The sequence below is a fragment of the Mixophyes fleayi genome, chromosome 2, assembly GCF_038048845.1.
Source record: "Mixophyes fleayi isolate aMixFle1 chromosome 2, aMixFle1.hap1, whole genome shotgun sequence".
Taxonomy (NCBI): Eukaryota; Metazoa; Chordata; class Amphibia; order Anura; family Limnodynastidae; genus Mixophyes; species Mixophyes fleayi.
This window is the reverse complement of record NC_134403.1, coordinates 47,233,322-47,258,753: the sequence shown is the minus strand read 5'-3', so window position 1 is coordinate 47,258,753 and position 25,432 is coordinate 47,233,322. Positions and strand designations below refer to the sequence as shown.

Here is a 25,432-nt window from a genome sequence, read left to right as displayed (position 1 = left end):
CTGTTTTATGTCTAATGTAAACCCTTTTTTTCTGGCTATTTAATATAATTGCAAGCTTAATATACAGGTTATAATGTCAAACAAGTATTGATATAGCAGAAATAGTTGTCTGATTTGTGGCTTTTTAAAGTCTTTCTTTGCATGATGACTAATATCAAACATAGTGTTATTCAGATTTACGTAATTGGTTTGTGAACTATTCCAGTAAATGTGAAGAGAATTGGGTGTTGTATGTCAGTGTATGTTTGTTTTTTAGAGCAATTAGTTTGGTATTGTTAAATGTTGGCATTCTAGGGTTACCAAATATCAAATAGAAAACGGGGAAATAAAATATTAGGTAATTATTTTGACTATTAGATACCTTTTCTATACCCACTTATTTCTAATATATTATTCCTCCATGAAAACGTTTACAGTGTCTTGATGAATTAGTTCTTAAATCTGACAATTAGCGGCATATATATAAAGCTCTGAAATATTCATTTCTAAATATTCATTCTAAAATAGGATGTAGGAAATGATTGTGACACAAAATCCTTTTTTGGTAGCTTTGTGCTCTTAAGTTACACAAGTGCATCTAGGTTTCTACTAAAGTGTATAGGTTTATGGAGGAAGAGTGTGATTGTAGAGGAGCAGAAATTTGCACTGGTGCCTTTGGGGCACCAGACGACCCCACAAGTAGAATTGGGCTCAAGTGCAGGAGAACCACAGGTTACAGCCGTCAAAAGAAGTTTTACCAGGATGTTGCTGACTAACAAACAAGTTATGTTCCAAATCTAAAGAGAAGATGAAATAAAAGACAAGCCAAAGATCAATGAGGGAATATCGACTAACAATTTGCATAAATATCTCAAACTTTAAATGGGCTATAATAATGAGGAAATACAACAGATCAAGGGACTGCGCTTCTTCTTGGTTGCAAGAGCAGCTCTGCAAGTTAGGGGTGTCCCATCCTTATAAAACAACGCAAATAATAAGGTAGGCGCTCATTGACTAAATGAGTATCTTCCTACTGGTGATTAGGGATACTACAATACTTATTATTTGTATAGTAATGAGGAGCTTATATATATATGTTAGATGTGAACCTATGTAATTTCTCCACTAGAAAGAGATAAAATCAGTCCCATATTTTAATATTGGAATTTAAAATTCTTCTTAAACAGTACAATTTTTTTAAACACTTGCCTCAGAATAGATGTCCGTTACAGTATTAACTCCCTTTCCTGCCCATTATGAGGGTTCAAGAGCTGCTGAAAAAAGTAAATTAGCCCAGAATTACCCTATACTGGACTAAAAGGAGCCCTCTGGGTAGGAGGCCTGGGTTATTTTGGAGTGCATGTTTACAGCCTCTGAGAGTAGCTTTCATTAATCGCGTAATGGGGGAAAATGTCAGGGTTCCTTTTAGGGCAAATTGCATTGCTCCTTATAAGAGTTCAGTAGGGCACCCTCAAGCATAATAGACTGATTGTCATTCTTAGGATGAAACCACCACCTCACCATTATTAGTAAATAATAATGTGAAAAAGAGAAATATGTAGGAACCAAAATAATATAGTATTTTTATCGGACATAATTGGAGTTAATTGGCCAGGGCTAGTATACAAGGAGAGCCTAGTTGGTACCATACCCGATGAAGCCCAATAGTATGTAAATACTTGTTGGTCTATGAAGCAATAGGATATGCACAATGACTGAAACTAATACAAGGCTTGGATCCTTTGAATACTTCCTGGTGGTCTGATTCGGAGATATTCTTGTCTGAAATTCTACTGGGAAATGCTGGAGCTGCAGAGATCGCCTGGAGAATCAGTTTATGATATGGGGTATATATAGCATGATATAGTAAAGCTACAAGTGGTAGACAGCCTCTCCTATGGGATGAAAGCCATAATGATGTGTCACCATACCATTTGTATTAGGTCTCCATAATATCCATTAAAGGGGACACATCACTTAAATAGTAGTGAAGGAAGCCATTTTGAGGGCTGATCCAATATTCAACCTATTAATTTATTAAACCACTCACTTAGTGTCTCTACCCCAGACACATCCTCTCTTCCACTTGCTCTATCTGTTGGGGTCTCTCAGGGCTCTATTCTTGGCCTTCTGCTTTTCTAACTGTTTCTTGGGGAACTAATTCACTCATTCCACCTCCAGTACCACTTCTGACAACACCCAAATCTACCTTCTATACTATCTCATGTAACCAACTGTTTCTTTGCTATCTCCATATGGATGTCACAACGCTATCTAAAGCTCAACATTTCCAAAACAGAGCTTATTATCTTCCCTCCTTCCAGAGTCACCGCCCGTCAAATCTCCCTCACTGTTAATAACGCCACAATCTCCTCAGTCTCCCAAGCCCGTTGCCATGGTGTCACACTTAGCTCCGACCTCTGCTTTATTCTTCATATTCAGCTTCACAGTCTCACCTTAAAAATATTTTTATTGTATGATCTGGACATCTTCAATAAAAATGTTAAAAAAAATATATATATTTTTCCAGAATATGCCATTCTTATTCAAGATGCTACCAAGACTTATATCTATTCTCTCATCATCTCCCTCATTGGCTACTGCAGCCTCCTGCTATCTGGCATTCTCTCACTCACCTATCCCTGCTTCAAACCATCTTAAATGCCACAGTAAGACTGATCTTCCTCTCTCGCTGCGTCACATCTGCATGTGAAGATTCACAACACTAACTCTAGACTACAGCTGTCAGAAAACAATTACTGTGAGGATTCACACACACACACACACACACACACACATGAACACACTAGCTCCAGATGACATCTGTCAGATAACAATTCACAATGACAGCTACAAATACCTTTTCTCAAATCCTGTAATCGGTACTCTGCTAAGAACACCAATCTAGCTAGCACCTCACCTGGACTACCGCACAGCTTTCTCTACTTCTACTGGCCTTTAGTGAATAGGTTAAGCCAATCAAAACAATTCATCTCACCTGTTTGTAGCCTTTATAAGTTCCTCAGTTCTACCAAACTATTGCAGGAGCAACGTTTTGTTTTGGATCTCCCTGTGCTTTGAAGAAGACTTGTTTTATTAAACTGTACATCACTATTCTACCTTCTCCAATCCTTCACAATCGGCTTTGTCACAGATTATTCTGCCTTCTCCGATCCCTTGACTATGGTTTCGTTCATCACTATTCTACATTCTTCATTTCTTTAACTTCAGCTTGAAACTCACTCCCACTTGTCTTAAGAATATATGGCTGGGCTGGATGTGGTGTGTGTCTGATAACTACTCCAGCCAAGTAGTTCTGTCCCGGGAGCTGCCAGCACAGTGGCACTGCCATAGCACTTTGCAAATTCCTACACTGAGATTCACATGTCCTCCAGAACCCAATTCAAATTACTCAACCTTACCTGCATAGCCCTATCTCAAATCTCATCTCAAGCTACTCCCCCTCTTGTCCTCTTAGATGTACATCTGCCCCGCACCAAGCCTCATCTCTAGTAATCATCTCTCACTCCCATCTATGAGTCTTCTCTCATGCCACTACATGCTCACGGAATTCACTACCATGCCAATCAGACTCTCCCACAGCCTTCAAGTCTTTAAATGCTCTCTGATAACCCATCTCTTTATTACAGCATGCTTTACTCCAACACTAAAGAACCCTCACAACTGTCCCACTCTGAGCCACACTAGCTCTATCACGGGCAGAGTGCTCCCTACCCTTTATTTTCATGTCTACATTTATATAGTATCTACCTTGCATGTCTCTGCTTTATGTATTTCCTGCCCAGCGCTGCAAAACACTGTGGCAAATCAATGTTAATATTATTATTAACAGTACTAGGAACTAGTGAATTGATTGGCTGCAATCACATTTAATTTTTTTCAGGCCACATAATGTCTGTCTCCACCGTGTGTAAATGATGGCTCTTTTTTTAGTAAATTCCTTCAACATAATTGTGTCTTGGAATTAGATGTGATGGATTAAGGTGTGGTGATTAGACACCATGGAGTTGATTTTAGTTGTACTACCCAATAATATGCCAGTAATAATAGAGATATCAATGCCTAATAAGTGGCTTCAGTACTCACCCCGGTGCTTTGTGTCGCTAATCACCTTCCAATCCATACCGAAGTCCCCCTAGTAGTAGAGCTGCCCCAGCAGCATTAAGTGTCTCATGTTAATTGACATGACAAAAGATTTGCGAAGCTGACTTCTCATTGTCCGCCAATGGCCAATTAGTAGTCATACAAGATAGCATCAGTGTTGCTTGGGAATTTGGCAGATAAAAAAATGAAAAAATTTATGAAATTTTTGCTAATACTCCCCGACTGCAAACTCTCATGCCTGGCCACAGAGGAGTAAAGGTCTACAGGCTGCCAATTTAGCACCAGTGCTGTTAAACCATGTGCCCATTTCAATAGGACCCTGCCAACTCCAGTTGTTCTGTCCTCAGTCTTTTTTATAAATAGTTTGAGAGGCACCTAAACGAAGGCTGACCACACATGTGCCATTGAACAGCCAGTTCTGTGGTCAATTTCACATCTACAGATCCAGTTATATAGCAATATGGTGAAATGACCATGTGAGAGGACACACATATTCCATTGTGGTTAACAGTCAATCTGATTCTGCATTTAATCATTCTGATGCTATTGTTTTTAGGAAAACTTGACCCACCATTGCAACAATTTTGAGCACATTTGTCTAAAATACTCAAATTGCCCGGCAAAACCTCTGAATATGTGAACACTGCATTCAATTATTTATTATAACATACTAGTATATTGTCAATATTTAAAGTAGATTTGTAATCAGTATTACTGTTTCTTTATCTAGGGCCTGATTCATTAAGGATCTTAGCTTAAGAAACTTCTTATTTCATTCTCCTGGACAAAACCATGTTACAATGCAAGGGGTGCAAATTAGTATTCTGTTTTGCACACAAGTTAAATACTGACTGTTTTTTTCATGTAGCACACAAATATCAACTTTAAATTTCAGTGTACAAATAAGCTATCAAGTATTTGTGTGCTACATGAAAAACAGTCAGTATTTAACTTATGTGCAAAACAGAATACTAATTTGCACCCCTTGCATTGTAACATGGTTTTGTCCAAGAGACTGAAATAAGAAGTTTGTTAAGTTAAGATCCTTATTGAATCAGGCCCCTAGTTCCTATTTATTGAGATTTATTTTTTGGTAACACTGATCCTGGGACAAAAAATCCCCACAAATTATACGACAATAAAAAGTTTACGTAACATTATTTTATATTACATTATATTACAATCTCCTTTGTCCATTTTTTTTCCATGCTTTTCCCATAATACAACTTCTGTTATTTTCCCATAACACAGACTGTTGACATACTCAGATTACAAGGATAGGTTCTCAGAGGGATTAGGTAAGCGCACCCACTTATTGCAGAAAGTTTCACAATGACCAAAATGCAGCTTTGTGGGAGGTGAAGTAGAGTTCAGCTACAGTACGGTAGAAATACTAGACTATCCCAGAGCTGTACCACGACACCAGTGGAAGAAGTTCAGTAGAGAGGAATAGAGGGGCGCACTTAGAGTCGGACTTACGTCTGGGTTTGTTTTTTTAGCTTAAGATGTACCTTCCCATACTGCTCATGCATACCAGAAATGCATACACACATGGCTCTGTCATGGCTAATGGTCTGATTAGGAAAATCATATATTAATGTTGGCCTAATCCCTCGCAAGTCCCTTTATATAAGTAAATCAGGGGCTAATGGATGCTGAATCTAAAGTGTTGTCTCACAGCTGAATTGTTTATCCCAAGACATACTCAGCCTGTCACCTATGTTTTGTGACCTTGCCCATATTTTGTGCCTACAGTAGTTGTGGTTCCTCCAAGGGTATTATGGTGCCTCCTGTAGGGAAGATTCATCAAATCAGTACTTTTCATAATGCATATTTTAACAGATTTTTGCACCTATTTCTAACTAGTGGAGCCAGTCGCATGACATGTGTCAACCATAGATAACAGCCGTATAAGGAAGATATGGATTAATGTATCTTCCCAAGTTCCTCAAATAAATTATTTCTGTTTTCTATACCTATGTGCATAAAATATTATTCAGTTTATTGGATATAATGTTATATCTAAATTATATCCCAGAAAAGAGATATCATCCTGATTATAGGCTAAAAGTGTGTTGGAACAAAAAGGGCAATAAAGCCAGTGGTAAAACAGATCAGCATACCAGCACACCTGATGTCGCAAAGAAATGACTGAGGGGAAACTCATTGTTTTAAAAAGTGAAACATGATGTTCAAAAATTGTCAGTTCTTGGAACTCTTTTCTACTGATGAATTGTCCAAGCTATTTAGCCTTCCCAGGCATCAGATAACATGAGTGTGCTTGGTCCGTTTCTGTTTCTATTCCGGTTTTATTTTAGAAAAACAGTGTTGCATTTCTATTCCTGTAAGTCAATTTATTATCCTTTCTATAAATTAAGCATTGTGACTTTCTTTGTCATATTAAACTTCATTTAATATCAACCTGTCTTTGTGTTCTTGGCTAATTCGTGTGCCAGGTAGGCTTGTTTTGTTTTTATAAGACAGATAATTGTTTGGTTAACAGTAACATTGATTTTGAGCAGGGCACATCTTGAATGCCATGCTACTGAACTTTTCTGCATAATTACTTTTTTACTGCATGTGTCTTCCCTGCATACGTTCTAAGGATATGTGTATATACCACTAGATGAGCTTCAAGATGCACTTGATAAGGAAACCAGAAGGTTTCCAATAGACAAGCGAAATTATTAAAAATAAGTACAAAATACTCTTAAATTCAGTGGCATTTGCAGTAAGCTTTTAACATTTATATAGCTGCCCCACCTTTTCATAAGTGGATCTGGGCTAACCTGTCCAGGTACTATGCATTTTGGGAAAACTTCTTTGACCTTCAACAGATAATTTGAAACACCTCTGAAACGTGTAGTAAAGGAGCACCTGGATTGTTTAGCCATTTGTGTAATGGTGGGACAGCCACAAAATGTCTGAAGATTGCTGCAAATGCTACTGAATCTAAGTGCAGTTTTCATCATTAAACTTTTTCACTTGTTCTTTTGGAAGCATTATGTCTTTTTTTTATACTATTAGGATCTTAGGGATGTATTTTATGGTCTGACCAAGCTTCACAGTAACTGGGAGTATAGCTTTATTTAATTTGACAAATGATAGGACTCCTGGATAGCTTAGTTCTACTGAATCATAGCAATTCTATAAAGTATTTATGTAGTGACTTCAAATAAGATAAATCTACATGTCTAAGGTATGCAAACAAAATTACAAATGATGACAATAAACGGGTGAGGGGTTGTCACTGATTTAATGCTGTAAAAAAAAGGAATGACTAATAATAATATAATAATAATAAAGCTTTATGACAATATTTTCCTGTATATTGAAACAACAATAATCACCTAGGAAACATTTTTACCAATGTGGACTCTCCCCCTTAGCCGAAGCCCTGGGTGCTGTTACCTTACTCTGTTGGTTCTGAAATAAAAATGCAATATAATTAAATTTATGGACATCTTTAAATGACTAGGGAAAGATGTGGATGTGAGTGGGATGACGATTCACAAGCCGTACCCCCGCAGCTTTCCCCACCCATTTTTCTAGGGGGAGGGGCCACCTTAGTTAGATTATTTCCTTAGTGGTAGTGCAGCTTTAACTATAGGTGTAGATGGGGGTCTGTGCAGACTTGAACTTTAAATCAGCTGAAATGGCATTAAAACTTTGAAAAATATTTTTTTTTTTTTTTTTTAATTTTAATAGCGTTTTAGTCAATAACTTGCAAAAAAAAGTTTAGTGTGAGAAGTGAGTGCCCCGGAGTGCTAGAGACAGATGAAAACGTAGTGATTTGGGAGATTGAATGCACAGCTGGGACCACACATGATCTTTCCTTCAGGATATTTCAGTACTTTGCCTGTCAACAAATTATACTCTCTTACGTGGATTTACAACAGCGCTACAGTGGCATAACATAGGCTGACTGGCGAAATTAAGCTGTTTACACAGAGCATGGAAACTGAAATCGTTCCCTGCTCAAGTAAAACACCAAGAACAAAATTAGCACTAAGTGATCAAAAGAGTGCAATTGTATGTGAAACTTTATCACATGATCTGTCGGAATTGTGGATTTTGAAGACTGAAATGTTGAAGGAATGATTATGGTCTAGACGTGTTATAACAGGACACAGCAGAAAATCACTTGAGTCAAGCAGCAAACAGCGGCGTAACTTATATGTTTGGAACTAATAATATTTTTTAACTTCAATAGTATTTTTATTTTTCTTCAAAGTTTAAGGGGTACAGAAAGGTAGAGGGGGTGGGGGCGGAAAGGACAAAAAAAAAGATAGGGGAAGGAGGGGTACATAGTGGGGGGAAATACATTACACAGTACCAAAGTTGCAATACATAGTACAATAATAACTCTCAACTGTGTAGGTCAATTATGCATCAGAAGCATAGAGATCATACTCTCAATGGGTCACCCACCTATAGAAAACTATGTGGGTCCTAATAGGGGCTCATTCAATGAGAACGGGGGAAGGGGAGCAACAAGTCAGCTTGGGCCAGAATTGCCCCCTCACCCTCTGGGATACACTCATGCCAGGCGAACCACTTCATTAGGGGTGAGGAAGGGGAGGAGGAATACGGCATCCCCATCGTCTCCATCTCAAAACTAAACTGCACTTTAGCAACCACTTTGTTTAACAAGGGCAAATTTGGGGACTTCCAGTTTTGAGTCCCTTTGTTAGTCTCGTGTATATTAGGGCTGGGGCTCGGGACTGATCTAATAATATTTTAATGATACATGCTCTATGTGTAAAAAAAAAAATTCAGTATTTAGAATACAAGACCTGTAACTCAATCTATCTTTTTGTTTACTAATTTGAAATTAAGAAATATAAATGGACAATTACAATGTTGCCACACAGTGCTGGGGTTCGATTCCAACCAGGGCCCTATCTATGTGGAGTTTTTATGTTCTCCCGTGGTGGCTTAGGTCACTCCTGGGTGCTCCGGTTTCCTCCTATACCCCAAAGACAAACTGGTAGGTTAATTGTCTTCTGACAAAATTAACCCATGTGTGGTTGTCTCTGTGTGGTATGAAATATAGATGGTAGTCTCCACTGATGTGAATGGTTAAATATTCTCTGAAAATTGTGGTATAATATGTAGTATGTGCTATATAAAGAACTGTTAATAAATAAAATACATTTTGACTTTAATCAATACATTCTAAAGTCTTATAGTGACTTTACCCTGCAGCTCTGTTAAAACAAAGTTAAGTGGGACTCAGCAATCCTCCTCCGTCCATTACAGACAGTTGTAGTCACATGACAAAAGTTTACAACACTGTCCTATGTGGATCTGACATAGGACAAAAAGTAAACTGCAAAGGACAGCATGTCAGTTAGTGTTTATGAATGTATCAATTCACAAAGAACAAATCTGCAGAGCAAGGTATTAAGCCTGTCACTCATACGCTGCTCATATATTGCTAGGTAAAGAAGCAGCTCTCTTCTAACATGACAACCTTTACCGAATGGGCGAGATGAGAAAATGATGGACATATGTAATTATGTTTTAACATGGAACACTTTCAGATATATAATTGATCTCTGTTGTAGATAGACTTTTTAATATTTAAAAAAAAAGGAATATAATATTGGCCAAACCCTCCAAGGATGCCTGTATTCACAATGCTATGTTAGAAACTCGATAATGTGAATAATTAAGTGGCCTGTAGAGGTTAAATTACACTATTTTTATTATTCAGGGGGAAGATGGCATACTATTACAAAACCCAAATCAAATTTGTTTAGCTTCCTCATTAACATCACTGCCATTGTCTTGTTCTTGAAGGTAGCTGTAATTGAATGTAACAAGCCATGGGACAAGTGGTTTAAACAATTTTCCTGTAGCTTAAATAACTCAGATTTACCTAACTGAATTAAACTTTATTTTTTTAAAGGCAACAAGAGAAACTTTAACGAATCACTGTAATAACCTCGGAGACTCGCTTGGAAAGGAGAACGACCTTGCTTTAATCATCGATGGACAGACCCTGAAGTACGCTCTATCATTTGAAGTCCGCCAGTGCTTCCTGGACTTGGCACTTTCCTGTAAGGCTGTCATCTGCTGCAGGTACAAAGAATGCATTATTTATTCTTCATAACAGCCACCATATTCCAAAAGTGGTTTATGTCTGGAGTCAGGGCTGTAAAAACTATACTGTATCTTGTAAAATAGTTTGCTTGGGAAATGTAAAGCACAGATATTCTTGACAGCCAAAACAATAAGAAAAAAAAAATAATTTAACTGGAACATTTTATTATGAGCAAAACAGAAACTTAAGATAATCTCAGATGGAAAACTACAATGTAACCAGATGTTGATTTGTTTTATATTTCCTGCTGTATTTTTTATTTAAGATGTTTTGGAAATGTTCTTTTTCTTGACAGCTAAGGTGCTACATTTTTATTTTATGTTATTTGTTTTTTTACTGTTGATGGTGAAGTTTGACCAGGAGCACTGCTAAATAATCTGTGTCATTCGGAGTTTTAAAAGTAAAAGTGAATCTTTGATTTTTTTATATTTTGGTTTTGTTATGAAATTGTACTCATCACATACACCATCATATTATTATTATTATTATTATTATTATTATTATTAATAATATTATTATTATTGTGATATTACTGTTTTTTTAGTGAATTCATAGGCTACGTACTCATGAATATTGGTTCAGTCCATAAAAAGGCTTCGTCCACTCTGTGACAGTGATTGTTACATTTTGATTTTTCACGCCTTTGATCGCTATTCAAACACACATTGAAATCACATCCGAAAACACAGTGTGACTACAGTGTTACTACTAATCATATATATATATATATATATATATATATATATATATATATATATATATATATATATATTGGTCGAAGTGGAGGTGTATGCACTGGTATGCCATACCACCACTTTTCTTACTGCCTTCGTAGTAAAACCATCATATTCCTATTCACTTAGATTCTCACTACTGCTACTTTTAAATTTACACTTCAAACACTATGTGTATGTGTGTATATATATATATATATATATATATATATATATGTATGTATCTTTGTGTGTATATATATGTGTGTGTGTGTGTGTGTGTGTGTGTGTATATATATATATAAAAATTTTTTATTTATAGTCCATAAACAAGATATGTTATGGCGCTTAACCCAACTTTTGATGCTAGAAAATAATCCATACATGTTACACCTTGGTACACTCCCTTATGTACAAGTGGCAGCCAGCTTCCAATAAGTCGGTTTGTAAGTCCGTAAAAATCTTGAAGAGAAAGGAATACGGCCCCTGATAGTGTAGTAGTTAGAAGGTACGACAGTGTAGTAAGTGATAATGAATATGCGTACCAGATAAGCAGTGAATAAAGCTCGTCTTATGTCAAGGTCCCCGGTTCACAAACATGTATCTTGGCAGGCTCCAAAACATATGAGGAAAGAGATAGGATACCAGAGATAGTGTTATCTTTTATAACTATCAATATAACACCACTTCCACCAATCGTGTATAATTGTACCAGAACACAAAGAAAACAAGTTTATCTGTAATGATCTCCATCAACGTATTCATCCGAATCCCAGAGGTATTATAAACAGTTCTCTCCGTTGTTTACCAAGGAACAAAAAAAATGGGGATACCATATAGTGTAGTATATTCACATGAACATTTTATTACACAACAAAATATAGCTTTTGCACTTACAAAGAAATATAAAATATATTGCTTATCTGAGCTCCCAATCAGGTCAGATGGTGTCTGGAAAGTCCCCCTTGGTGAGTGGATGTTCTTGTTCCACAACTTCCATACAAAAGGCACAGGGTTCTAAAGCTCCCTTGCCTGGAGTTGTGTAAGCGGCGGTGTACTCCAGTTCCATTTGGAACGCGGCCCTCAGAATTGTAGATATTGAAAGTGTGAGCGGGAAGATTATATCGCCCAAAGAAAATATATGAATAAAAGCAATACTCAGATCAAATAAAGTGATGGTTGGAGCAGTGTTATGGACACAATGTTATGTTTGTATTATTTTGGTGATAGTGTTCCTTTAACCAATATAAACAACCAATTTGAAGTTTACAGTCACTTCTGCCTCATGCATATTTGTCAGAAGGAAGTAGAGAAAATAACCCCTGTGCTGGGATCTGGCTTTTGTTCACATAAGTTTTGCCAGACTTCAAGTCACGGGTGCCAGAAACTTTTCTGAAAGGTGCTTTTTTGTTTACTCAGCGATTTTAAGTAATTTAGTTGGGCACAGACGGCTTGAATTAAGTTTCTAGAATAGCATTTATAAGTAAATAAAATATCTGATGTTCCAATCTGGAAGCACATTTTTATAGTTTTAATTTTTAAAATGACTCCTTCACTTAGACATAAAAGTGAATAGCAGTGCAGAGTTTATTAAATAATTTCTTGCATGCCCCCCATTCACCGGAAAGTCACGTAAAATGTTTGCTCCGCTCCCATCTGTATGGCGCTACATCAAGACTTCTCTGGACCAGGCAGGGGTTTATGGTGGGCCAGGGTGGTAATCTGGGAGTGACAGGCTCGGTAGGTGTTGCTGGACCGGCCCGGTAGATGTTGATGGACAGGCTGGGTAGGTGTTGGTGGACAGGCTTGTTAGGTGTTGGTGGACAGGCTTGTTAGGTGTTGGTGGACAGGCTTGTTAGGTGTTGGTGGACAGGCTTGTTAGGTGTTGGTGGACAGGCTTGTTAGGTGTTGCTGGACGGGCTGGGTAGGTGTTGGTGGACAGGCTGGGTAGGTGTTGCTGGACAGGCTGGGTAGGTGTTGCTGGGGTGGCCCGGTAGATGTTGATGGACAGGCTGGGTAGGTGTTGCTGGACAGGCTTGTTAGGTGTTGGTGGACAGGCTGGGTAGGTGTTTGTGGACAGGCTGGGTAGGTGTTTGTGGACAGGCTGGGTAGGTGTTGGTGGACGGGCTGGGTAGGTGTTGGTGGACGGGCTGGGTAGGTGTTGGTAGACGGGCTGGGTAGGTGTTGGTGGACGGGCTAGGTAGGTGTTGGTGGACGGGCTGGGTAGGTGTTGCTGGACGAGCTGGGTAGGTTTTGCTGGACAGGCTCGGTAAGTGTTGCTGGACAGGTTTGATAGGTGTTGCTCTTCTGTGTTCCTCCCTCTTTCGGCAAGAATTGATTAACTGAGAAACCTTGTGAGACTGAGAAACTATTATATATATTTATATGTAATATATGAGCAAGAGTGAGAATATGCACATATTCAAGGGTGGATGCATTGTACTTTGAACATAAAATACGCAGGGGGGTTCCAAATGCCTGATTTCTGAACAAAATCAAAACACATGCTGCATATTAATGTAATAAATTAAAATAAGGTGTTAAATATAAATATTAATATAAAACACTCACATTAATATTAACCTTCTTTACATAAATTAATTTTGACCATCTTACCAAATGAATATAATACTTTGTAAATTAATACAACTCTACAAAACTAATACTAAACACCCATCACATCCAATTAAGATAAGATAAAAATGCAGTTAGTGTTATAGTTACTCACAGAACCTGCAGGGGGTCTCATGTGATTTACTTTCAGTATTTTCTTTTTTTACAAAAGTCACAGAAAAATGCTAGAGCTAAAATATAAGTAAGAACAATAATGGCGGACATTTTGTTGAAGCCAAAGTACATTAAAACATATTTAGATACCCACAAAAATGGTTCTTAGGCTGTTTACAGAGAGCCTAATTCATGTCCAAATACAACTTGCACATAAATATAATAAGATCATAGAACTTGCCCCAAGTGTATTCAAATCCAAGGGTATCAGGGCAACGGGAATCCCCCTAAGTGAGCACCTGAAATGTATGTACTTTTCTCCTGGTGTCTGATAGTATAGCATCCATTATACTTTAATTGTATTTATTTGGGCACTTCTGTGCGGCATGCAGGCCCGGCGCTCCCATTAGGCAAGGTTAGGCACTTGCCTAGGGCGCCGGGCTCTGGAGGGCGCCACAGAACTGGAAATTAATTTTAAAACTGTGCGGCGACCGCTGACCATACCTGTCACGGCCGCCGCACAGCATTCAGATGCATGGGGAGGCGGGGAAGAGGCTATTGCTCACCACCGCCGCCTCTCTGCTCCGTCTCCTCCCCTCCACTCATTAGTGTCAGTGAGTGGAGGGGAGGAGACGGAGCAGAGAGGCGGCGGTGGTGAGACAAGGTAAGAAAAGACGGGGGTGAGGAGGGAGGAGGGTGCCGATTTTTGCGGGGGGAGGGTGCCGATTTTGCCTAGGGCGCCATGGACCCTAGCACCGGCCCTGGCGGCATGCCCTCAGTTTAGGACACTAAGTCACACACTTTCCCACGGAGAAGCTTGCTGTCATGCTTATCAAGTCCTACATTCATTCATGCAGCAGAGGAATACCTTTGCTGCATGAATGGATACATATAGACATATGTAAATTCACGCTGTACACAATCATAATTGATGACGCTGCTTGAGAAAAGGCTTCATCTGTGCATTAGATGCAGTTTTGTATACAATAAAGTGCAAAGCTTAATAACAGATGGTCTAAGATGCTCCAGTATGGCAATCAATAAATTATTGGTTCACTTGTTCACTAAATTGCTAGACTTTCGTCTGTGTACTGTTGACCTAGCAATGTTACTAGTTCCAAAGACTTGATAGACTGCAATCTCATGAATCCAGTGACAGTGGTTCAGTCCATAAAATTGCTCTCTCTGCTGTGTAAGCAATGGATTTATTTTCTCCATCTATTCTGGAAAAATATGTGATCTATTTCCTTCCTAAGATATCCTCTGTAAGGTAAAATTTATACAGCATATTTTATGGGAACCAGACAATTGCTGAACGGAAATTAAAAAGAGGGAAATATGATAAAAGGTGCTTTTTTATCACCCTTAATTTTAAGATGTAATTATCATTTGGATTTGGCTTGCATTAATGGTCATCATGTTAATTGCTTTCATTGCCTTCAGTTACGAACATTTATGGATTTGCATAAATCATTTCTCACTAATTTCCATATGATTAACAGAAGTAGATTGTTTGAGAGCTGCTGACCTAATAGGTCTTGTTCAGCTTAATACTTGACAGTCTCATGAATGTAGAGCATGATAAAAGCAGCAAATATCTTGTCAGAAAGCATACAATATTTTATCTGTTTCTCTTTCTAAGTCAAAGTGAAGTAATTCAAAAACTTAACATTTACTTTTGGGTGGAATTCAGTAGCTTAAAATAAAGAATGGACTATTTCTTGCCTGATGTGCACTGTCCATTGGACCTGTCATTGTCCTCAGTACTTTATACCCCTACAGGCCAAGGAGTTCTTTACTAGACGGACCACTCCACTCAAAAGTATTCATTTTTATATGAAGCTCCCGGCCATTCAAAAAGACATGGAGACCCAATTGGCACTCGCGTTGAGTGGCCCTCTTTGGGCTTATCGCAGACAATTGAATCCTGCCCCAGTGTCTTAAAAGGCAGTTAAATGTAAAGATGAGATGTTTACACTAGTTATCCATATAAAAAGAATAACATGAATAAATGTACAGTGTGACAATTGCCACACATCTTTCCTGCACAAGGACCGGGGAAATCCCAAAGAGTCTGCAGGTACATGCTGAACACACCCAGGTGATTAGTCTGTTAATTTATTTGTTAGTAGTGCTTTTGAGAAGTATAAAAAGCTGTTTTGTTGTTGTGGGTGGAGCTGCCGATGCAGCTAGTTGGCCGGGGACTAGGCGGAAGGACTGTGTCTAGCCAGAGTTAGGGTTGCCTGGTGTCATCCAGACGAAAGTGTGCTGTGTTATTGGCGATGTGAACATTAACAGTGCAGTTTATTCAAGCAAGAACTTGTTTGTCATCAAGAATGTCCGTCATCTGCCGGGTGTCAGCATCACAATAGATACTGCACATATATTTTAGTAAGTAATTATTTGAACACATTTTTTCAAGTAAATATTCAGTGGTATATATAAGCAAGAATAAAGTTCCAGCAATAAATTGTCTGCAGGAACAAAGTTTAATTAGTAATTGCAGATATGAAAGAAAAAAATGCTGACTGCTATAAATTGCGAACAGACTGAAAGGCGGCACTTAACTTTTACCTCACTAAAGAAATCAACATTGAAATTTCGTAAATTAAAGTGGCAATGACAGGACCTGGCAACTGGACAATTTAATCTAAGGGTTAGGCGCCAGGTCCTGACATTGCCGTGTTAAATGCCGAAATTTTAGCGGGCACCGTTGACATGATGTGTGGAAAATTGCTTAATTTTGGCCACGCCTCCTGCAATACACCCACAACTACCCTCAGCAATCTAGAGCAAGTATGTGCTCTTTAACCATTCTGTGGAGATAAACAGTAATAGTAGCAAGCAGTTACAGTATCTGTATGTAATAGATTTTTATCTATAGAAACTGGGATGGTTTTCAATTACCAGAGGAGAGTATCACAAAATAAAGATGGCTGCTTTATCAAAAATAACATAATGTAATTTATATGTAATCATTGGACTTGTAGAGATTCACACTTAGGCCTTGGTGGGTCTGTGTTGACTGGACAGGTGACTAGGCCATTCCAATTGGCTACCCCATACCTTCTCCATTCTAACTGCTAGAAAAGGTAATATCCCCTTTCTGCTGTCTGAAGCTGCAGACCAGAAGCTGAATACAGGAAATGGTGGGGGGATGGCAGCATAGAGGGCTACAGGGGGGTCCACAGAGGGCTACAGGGGGGTCCACAGGGGGCTGCAGGGGGGCCCATAGAGGGCTACAGGGGGGCTGTTTCTATGGCAAGACTCACTCACAACCCCATTAATAGAGCCAAGTTCCCTGAATTTAGCATCTACTTTTGAAAGTGGTTTCCAGCACAAGTTTCCTGCTCTCTGACTCAAACAAGATGTGACCAGATGGACTCCCTTCACCACCAGGTCTGTGAGGGAAGAAGGATGAAGGGATGTTCTTCCTGCACAGTTTATCTGGGTTTCCTTCTCACCATCAGTAACCGACTGTTACTGACCACTCCTACTGCTGTCATCTTGTCACCAGACAGTCGCCGACTACGAATGCCAACTGCGCAATAGTTGTAGGAGAATCTCGCTGTCACCAGTATACTCCGTCTCCTAAAACCGCTTACATCTGGGTAGCTGGTATAGCTGCTACAGCGCCTCTTTGCTGTGGGTTGGCTGGTACCTCCTGACCACTTACTGTGGATCAGGACTGCTGGGTAGCTGGTATAGCTGCTGCAGCACCTCTTTGTTATGGGTTGGCTGGTACCTCCTGACCACTTACTGTGGATCAGGACTGCTGGGTAGCTGGTATAGCTGCTGCAGCACCTCTTTGTTATGGGTTGGCTGGTACCTCCTGACCACTTACTGTGGATCAGGACTGCTGGGTAGTGGGTATAGCTGCTGCAGAACGTCTTTGTTATGGGTTGGCTGGTACCTCCTGACACTTACCATGGATCAGGTCAGAGCATTAAGACAGAGACATGGGGGTAAATGTATCAATCTCCGGATTCTTCATCTCCGGCGTGTTCAGACTCTTCAGCGCTTAAATTTAAAGCGGCGCTGCATTGTAAAGGGAAGTTTCCCTTTACAATGCAGCGCCGCTTTAAATTTAAGCGCTGAAGAGGCTGAACACGCCGGAGATGAAGAATCCGGAGATTCATACATTTACCCCATAGTGTTCAACACAGGACAGCCGGGGAACGGATTAGAATGTAAGCTCTTATCTGTTGGTCACAGGATACAGCAGGTAATAGGCGTCAGGCAGAATCTTCAAGGAGTGATATTTGTTTCTCAAGGGTGCTAGCAAGGTCCTTTACACACTACAAAAAGAAAAAAACATAACAAAAAACCTGGCGCACAGAGTGATGATGATTAAATATCGGAATGTGCGTAGTGTCAGGGTCTGCAGCTGTAGAGATCAATGAGACCTCAAATGGAGAGCAGTCAAAAATGGAAAAGAAACAGCGCTGACTCCGAAAACACACACATCCACTCCTAGATCCGTGGAAATATAAACAAATAGTTTATTAAAAACATATCACAATTAATGATAAAATGAACACTGGCCAGTGTAATCAAACATTCAATGTAATCATGAAATTACATATCAAATTCAGCTGCATCACATAAATAACACCTAGAGTTAGCCTGATATTGAACATGAAAATATAATAAAGGATTTATGATAAATCATAACAATACCTGGGTTTTATTTTAGGAAGGAGGGTGGAGAAAACAGGAGAGGGATGAGACAAGTCCATCAATGGATAAGTAGGTGTTACATCTTACCTATGGTAGGGGGACGTGGTAGCAGTCTACGACTGCAGCAGGGGAAGATTATTAAACTGTGTCCAGGTCTTGTAAAAGGTTAATGAAGAATTTATCTGTATACTTGTCATAAGCTCCATTTCATAGATGTTCCACATTCTCCTCCTCATGGCTAGAAGGCTTGGAGGGTTGCAGCAACTGGACATTTAAATCAGATGCATTACATGTGAAATGGAAGGAGGGTGAGTTATGGAATGATGTTATTTTAAGGTGACAGTTTGACTAATGAGAAGAGGAAAGAGTATCTAAGAATAACACTTCTGTTTCTCTCATTGGTCTTTCTTTAAACACATGCTGCTACATTACATTTTCCATATATGCATAGAATAGGACACACGCATATATTAAACGCCAGACATACATAAGAATTGTACGGTATATACTTTGTCATTTCTGAATAGCTCAGCACGGTATATAAACAAAGTAAAAAAAAACCCCCGTGGGCCCACAGCGGGGATTCCTTTTTATGATGTTTTACGTAATGGCACCTGTTTATTTTGTGAAGTGCATGGATTACTGCATCAAGATTCATGGGGGGAGGGGGGGGGGGAATTTTCCTCCCAATGGATATAGGGGCGTTCCTGGTGAGTGTTGGCTAAGCACGGACATGCACATGGTTCATTGTTGCCAACTGTCCCTTGTTTCCATTGAGGGTCCCAGATTTAGACATGTATGGAAATGTTCCTACTTTTCAATATTGACTCACTACACCAGTGATGGGAACAGATGGACCTAGGGATGCATGCGGCCCTCTGAGCCTTCCCCTGCGGCCCCCAGCTCCTTTCTGCTTTATTGTTAGATTTGTTTGTTATAGCTTGTAACACTTGTGTAAAATGCCCGCTGATATGTTATTCCAGATACTTGTCTCTTTCTATGATTAAATGTTTTCTTTTAGGCTATTATTGAGATTAAGGGTTATGTCATATGGTTGTAAAAATGAGATTCTGTGTTGCAGGATGAGATCAGTAATCAGTCTTCAGCAGGTAGAGATGATGTATCTTTAGGGCATTCCTGGTTTAATGGGTGGCCATAGATCCTCCCGCTGTAAATTGGCAATAAATATTGCATTGCTTGATTGCACTTTTTTTAAAAAATAATTGTATAGAAAAAACTGCTGGCACGCATGAGAACTAATTGTCATGAAACCAAACTACCCGCGAGCATCAAGCGTGCACTTACGCACATACAGTGCTCCCCATATTCCTGTGCTTTTATACATAACATCTTTATACTTTACCAGTTAGCATTTTAATTTTATTGCTGCCGTCATTGCTAGTTTGTTAAACCAAATGACTATAATTAATTTTAAGGAAATGAGCAGGAAAAGTCACATTTACAACGACATCCTATGCATTTACTTAAAGTAATTAGAGCTTATTAGTACACACTTATTCCCGGTTTCTTTAATCTTAAATTTTGCCACAATTGTTTCCTATGTTCCCGTCCCTTTCTCTTCCCTCCCTTCAACTTCTTAGAGGGTCTGAAAATATACTAGCTCTTTTGTTGACACATAAATATATCTGTATGATATAGTTACCACAAACTTGTGTCAGTGTTCCATATGGATAGTCAGACCTTGAACAGTTTGCGGCGTACGGGGAGCAAGTGTTTGAAAGTTTAATAGGGTGAGTCTTATTCATCATGTGGGGGTTGAGGAGAGGTATTTCCAAGAAATATTTACATGACACGTTCTTCAACATCTGTAGTTCTCAACTAGTAGTATGCCTATGGGTGGTACCTCAGAGTGATTCAAGGGGTGCTAAGAGTTCACAATATTATTAAATAATAAAATCCATACAAAGAAAAATAAAAAGCCTATTCAGCAAACAACAAAAGATTTCTTGGTACATACAGTGTATACTGACACTGTAGTACTCTGTAAACATTTACAGATATTACAGCACGGTTCTTAGCCTTTCTCAGTAGGTTGTCCAATTATATAATTGTATTAGCTTCACAGCTCCTTTCTTTGTTTTTAAGAATATGTAGTACTTCCTTTTTATTTACTATTGTATGCAAATGAAGTATTATTTTAAATATTATTATGTATTATATCAGTTAGCTGTGCACAACAGCTATTGGAAATCCTCATTAAATGGCTTGATCCATGTTCAGCCTCCTGTCCCAAAGGTTTAGAGGTGCCTCGAAACCATACCTACCAACTTTCTGAAGTTGGCTTCCGGGAGCCTGCCGGGGGAGGTGGGCGTGAGCAGGGGCGCGGCGCCAAAATCGCGTCATTTTGGATCCACCCCCTGTGACGTAATGACGCAAACGCGTCATTTTACACCGGGGCGGCGGGGCTAAATGCCGCGATTCCCGGAGAATCGCGGCATTTTGGACCAAATTCTGCCCACTTCACTAGGAAGTGGGCAGATTCGGGAGATTGCCGCACTCTCCCAGGAGTCCGTGAGACTCACCCAAACTGCGGGAGTCTTCCGGACATTCCGGGAGAATTGGCAAGTATGCTCTAAACTAATTTGCACCCCTTGCATTGTAACGTGGTTTTGTCCAGGAGAACTTTTCCGCTTTGTTTAGCCTTAATTTCCTTAATGAATCAGTTCCTTTTTGTGCATACACTGCAGAAATATGATAAGATTCCTACATAAAACCCCTGAATAAATTATCTGTAGCTTAATATCAAGGGGAATATATATTGTTAATTTGTAAATCAGTGTTTGGCAGGATATCCCTTATACCTCCCGTGACCATAACTGGACAATTTCATATTAGTATTAGTATTACCACTCCCCGTTGCATGCAAGTTTAAATGTGTTTTATAAACTTTGATTTTATGTATTTATATGCTAGTTATGTTGGCTGGTTTGATGTATCCTTTCCTCTGGCTACCGATCTCCAGCAGCATCCAGGGAGATATTGATTTTTAGTGGAGGCTGTAAACATTGATATTTTGCTAGATGCCAGAGAGCAGTAACTATGGATGGAGTTTCATGGAGTGAGGCGTTGCAGTGAGAGTCTTAGCATCCAGAGGCCTGCAGCTGATTAAACTGGATCAATAGTCTTCTTTGGGAGTACTGCTGTCTTTTAATAATTTAAGGCTGATGCGGGTCCTGGGCATTGAAGTCCTGGTGCAGTAATATTTTAATATGGATAACTGAGATCATAAAGTCATACTCCTGCGGCTCTGATGCTGCCAGTGTAATACTGATGGACGCCGAGCACGAACATACTGAAATACTTACTGAGCGGAAGGCTGATGGCAAAAGGAAAGCTTCTGTTAATTAACATTTCAGTGGTTTGTAGAAATAAAGCAAATGATCTCAGAATTTTCCATGCCTGCCTGCCTGCCTGAGCAGAGATGGGGGAATCCAGACTCAGTCGTTAGTTCCTTGCCGTGAAATGTAGCTTCGTCTTTAATGTGGGGTGTAGAGCGTTATCAGCTTCACATCTTGCAATAATAAAATTATCTTCCAATTACAGACAATACCAAAAAACATAACGCTTTATAAAACGAGTAAAGCTGCGCTATTGAACTTAATAAGATGAAATACTTTTAAATGTGTTTTATAAAATATATCTGTGTCATATAATATTCGTTACCTGGTCTGTGCTCATCAAAATGTCATAGAGCTCACAATATGACAAGTGAGGCTGCATAGGACGAATGCACTTAAAGGGCGACAGGGTTTGTAGTAAGCTGAACTCTTACCTGAAGGGGTTAACATAGGTTTGTGGCCCGACCAATGTGTGCTCCAGTGGGAGGGACCTTAATTGGTGAAGAAGGCTGTACTTCCTGTTCTGCCTCCTTCCACAGCACAAGATCCCACCCACCCACTCCTAGTTGCGAGTATTTCTGGGTTAATGTTGCGGTAGGAAGGCACTGCGTTCAGCGGCTGATTTGTGGGCGCGCAGGTAGTTGTCGTAGGTCACTGCCCCCCTTTGAGGCACCAGTAACTCCCTTTTTGGCCCTTCGGTGAGGAGGGTCCCTGTCCAGCTCGGTGAGGGAGGGCAGCGTGTGTTTTAAAGGGGCAGTCACTCTGACGCCAACTCAGCGCAAGTTATGATGGGATTTGGTCCCCGTGGTTGTGGACGTACGGCGGTGTGCGCCAGTCCACTTGTGATTTAGTGTTATCAGCTTGAGAGTTGTTGCCCTTTCTCCGCCACCATAGGTTTTAGTTAAAGTTAAAATTATAATAAAAGCTCAGGCAATTTTTTAATAACTTATACATGTCTCCGTGTGTTTATTTGCATGCAAATGTTTAGAATTCTAAGGTTGATGTAAGGTTACGGGAACATACACGGTGAGCCCTTTATAGAAATGGGGGTTTTTACTTGCAAATTTACAAGCAAGTTTAATTCAATCAAACAGCACAATGTGGCAGGAAATAGCATGAAGACAATGCTTCACTCTGTAAGAAAGATAAAGAGAATCAATATATGGCGCTCCACTTAGAGCTGCTTGTAGCTACCTCTGGGCAAATACACCTAATAAGCCCCAAACATACAGTATGACAACAAACAGATATGAGGAACTGACAAGCGCTCCTATATACCTAGAAATCTGGGTGTGTCAATCGAATAAATTATACACAAACGTCTAAGGTAAAATACAGTGTGTACTACTTGTAACCCATAGGTCATATAGTCCTCAATGGATAGATATAGTACTCATAGTCCTCAAACAAGGTATAAAACATGAGCAGTATAAACTACATATGACCCATAAATAATAGAGTTCTCACACAATATGGGACAATAGATGTGAAACAGTACTTATTATCTGGTAAAATGTCCTCAAATGTACCATCAAATAATCTAACGGTGGAGTGGGAGATGGATCGCTGCTGTATCAATAACTGGGTGGGTAAAAAGCTTCTCCGTATAACGCGACTCCCAAAACTCGAAAACAGCGCCCAGAATGCCTCACAGTGACATCATTCCCTCTACCTCCAATACTCAGGGGTCTCGGGAAAATGGCCACACCTTCTAATGGTAATCGGCTCCCTCTCATAGGTCCACGGCTCCGATCGTGTGTAAAAGGGTTAGGAAAGAAGAGAACACATAGTGCCTTATCTTCAGATAAAAAGATTTTAGTTTATTAAAATATAAAATACACTCGTACCTGGTGAGCAGTTTTAATGCGCATATAATACATAAAGCTCTTCCCGGGTCAGGCTAAACGGATCAACAAGCAGCAACCGAATACAGGAAAACAGTCCAATGATAACTTGTAAAAGTTCCCACTGATACCATCAACGCGTTTCGGCTCACTGAGCCTTTCTCAATGCTTCACTCTGTGTTAGTTCTACCCTCTCTTAAGCTGGGTACACACCACAGAAAATATATCCTGATGTGACATCTTTAACAATTTTACAAATAGAAATAGAAAATAAAAAGTTCCAATCAGCAGCCGATTCATGTGTACACTCTATACACGTTTAACCTTCCGATCTGTGCTCTTCATCTGTCATAACCATCTGCTGAAAAGATGGTGACTCTGCACACTCCGTAGAGATCTATGGACACTGCCAGTCATGAGTACATACACACTGCAGAATTGGAACAACGTCGTTCCATCGTTAAACACAATTTTTAGTCCGGTTTAAAACTCAAATGAACCGAAACGATGACCTTTGGAACAATAATCGTTCATCGTTGGAGCATAAACGCTAATGTGATATCAGGCTGAACGGTCGACTATCGTGTGATTGGTTCGTTATGCAGCTAAAAACACTGTAGTGTGTACCCAGGCTTAGCCATAAACTCATATGCAGAATTACAGCATAGATGCAGTATTGCGATGTCGCACACCTATTTTTTGTGTAAATACAGCCATATTTACGGGTAAACGCATGGATTTGCAGAGGTGCAAAATTGTGCACCTTTTTATAGGGGGATCTTTGGGGATCGGAAGCATTTCTTGCCAAGTGCCGGCTAGACAAATGAATGTTCCTACTAATGCGTTACCTATTTTGCGGGGTGACATCTTTCCACAGTAGAGTACCTGATTTTTTTTATTTCCTCTGACATGATGGAAATTGGGCTTAGTCTTATCATCATCATCATCATCTATTTATTTATATAGCGCCACTAATTCCGCAGCTCTGTACAGAGAACTCATTCATCCTTTAATGGGACGTCTTATGTACCTCCTTTATTTGGTCATGTGAATTTTCAGCCGCACCTGAACCACTGCAATAGACCATTCAAATGTATAACCGGACACATGTAATGTAGACAATCCCTCACTTCCCTCAAGCCCCCCAAAGTCCTCCTCGCTTTTATGATTAATTGGTGGAGCTAAACTGGTGATATTTTAGGAGAAAAATATAAACGTTTAAGAATGGGGTGTTCCTAATGTAGTATCAGGTATTAGTAGTACTTTGAAGGGACATTTTTATTTTTCCACCAGGCACGCCTTGCAGACCCACATTTTTTTGTGGTTCATAAATAAGTCTCAGTTTGTGAGTGCAGCGTACCTGTGTGGATGACATGAAATCCATACTTGGTTCTAGTGCTGATTTGTACCATTTTTAAATTGCTCATTGGTATCTAGAGATCAAAGTTTCAGGGCAGAGCCAGATTGCTGCCAACAATTTTATTCTCCATGTTGATTCCGTGAAACCAAGGTGTCTTGTGATATACATAAACTGTGCTAGAGTATCTTTAACTGTAGCTCGTAATCTATAAATTCAGTTGCAGTGCTACATGTGACCAGTAGGTGGTGTTCCACAAACAAACCATTCTTCCACTGAGTACTTGATAGACCCTTGCAGACACTTGTAGTGAGATGTAGACTATTTTAGGGCAAGATGAGTGGTCGAAGTGGAAAGTTTGGAAGTAGTGATATGAAAAATGTAATGGGAATGTAAGTGAATGGAATGTGATAGTTTTGCAATGAAGGCAGTAGGAGAAGTAACAGTGTGACATATCACCGTAGACACCCCCATTTTGAACACTGGGCAAGATGTAAATGGACTATAAAATTTTATTTGTTTTCTTACTTTTGATATTT

The 25,432-nt window shown here is 39.5% G+C and overlaps 1 protein-coding gene across 2 annotated transcripts in view; it reads left to right on the top strand.

Moving 5' to 3' along the window:
* The window catches only part of ATP8A2 (ATPase phospholipid transporting 8A2), a 612,290-nt gene that overhangs the window by 196,693 nt on the left and 390,165 nt on the right, over nucleotides 1–25,432 (top strand). For both annotated transcript variants that reach the window (XM_075198918.1, XM_075198920.1), the window contains one exon: nucleotides 10,019–10,191. In XM_075198918.1, coding sequence (XP_075055019.1) covers nucleotides 10,019–10,191 — 173 coding nt within the window. The remainder of the gene's footprint in view (nucleotides 1–10,018; nucleotides 10,192–25,432) is intronic.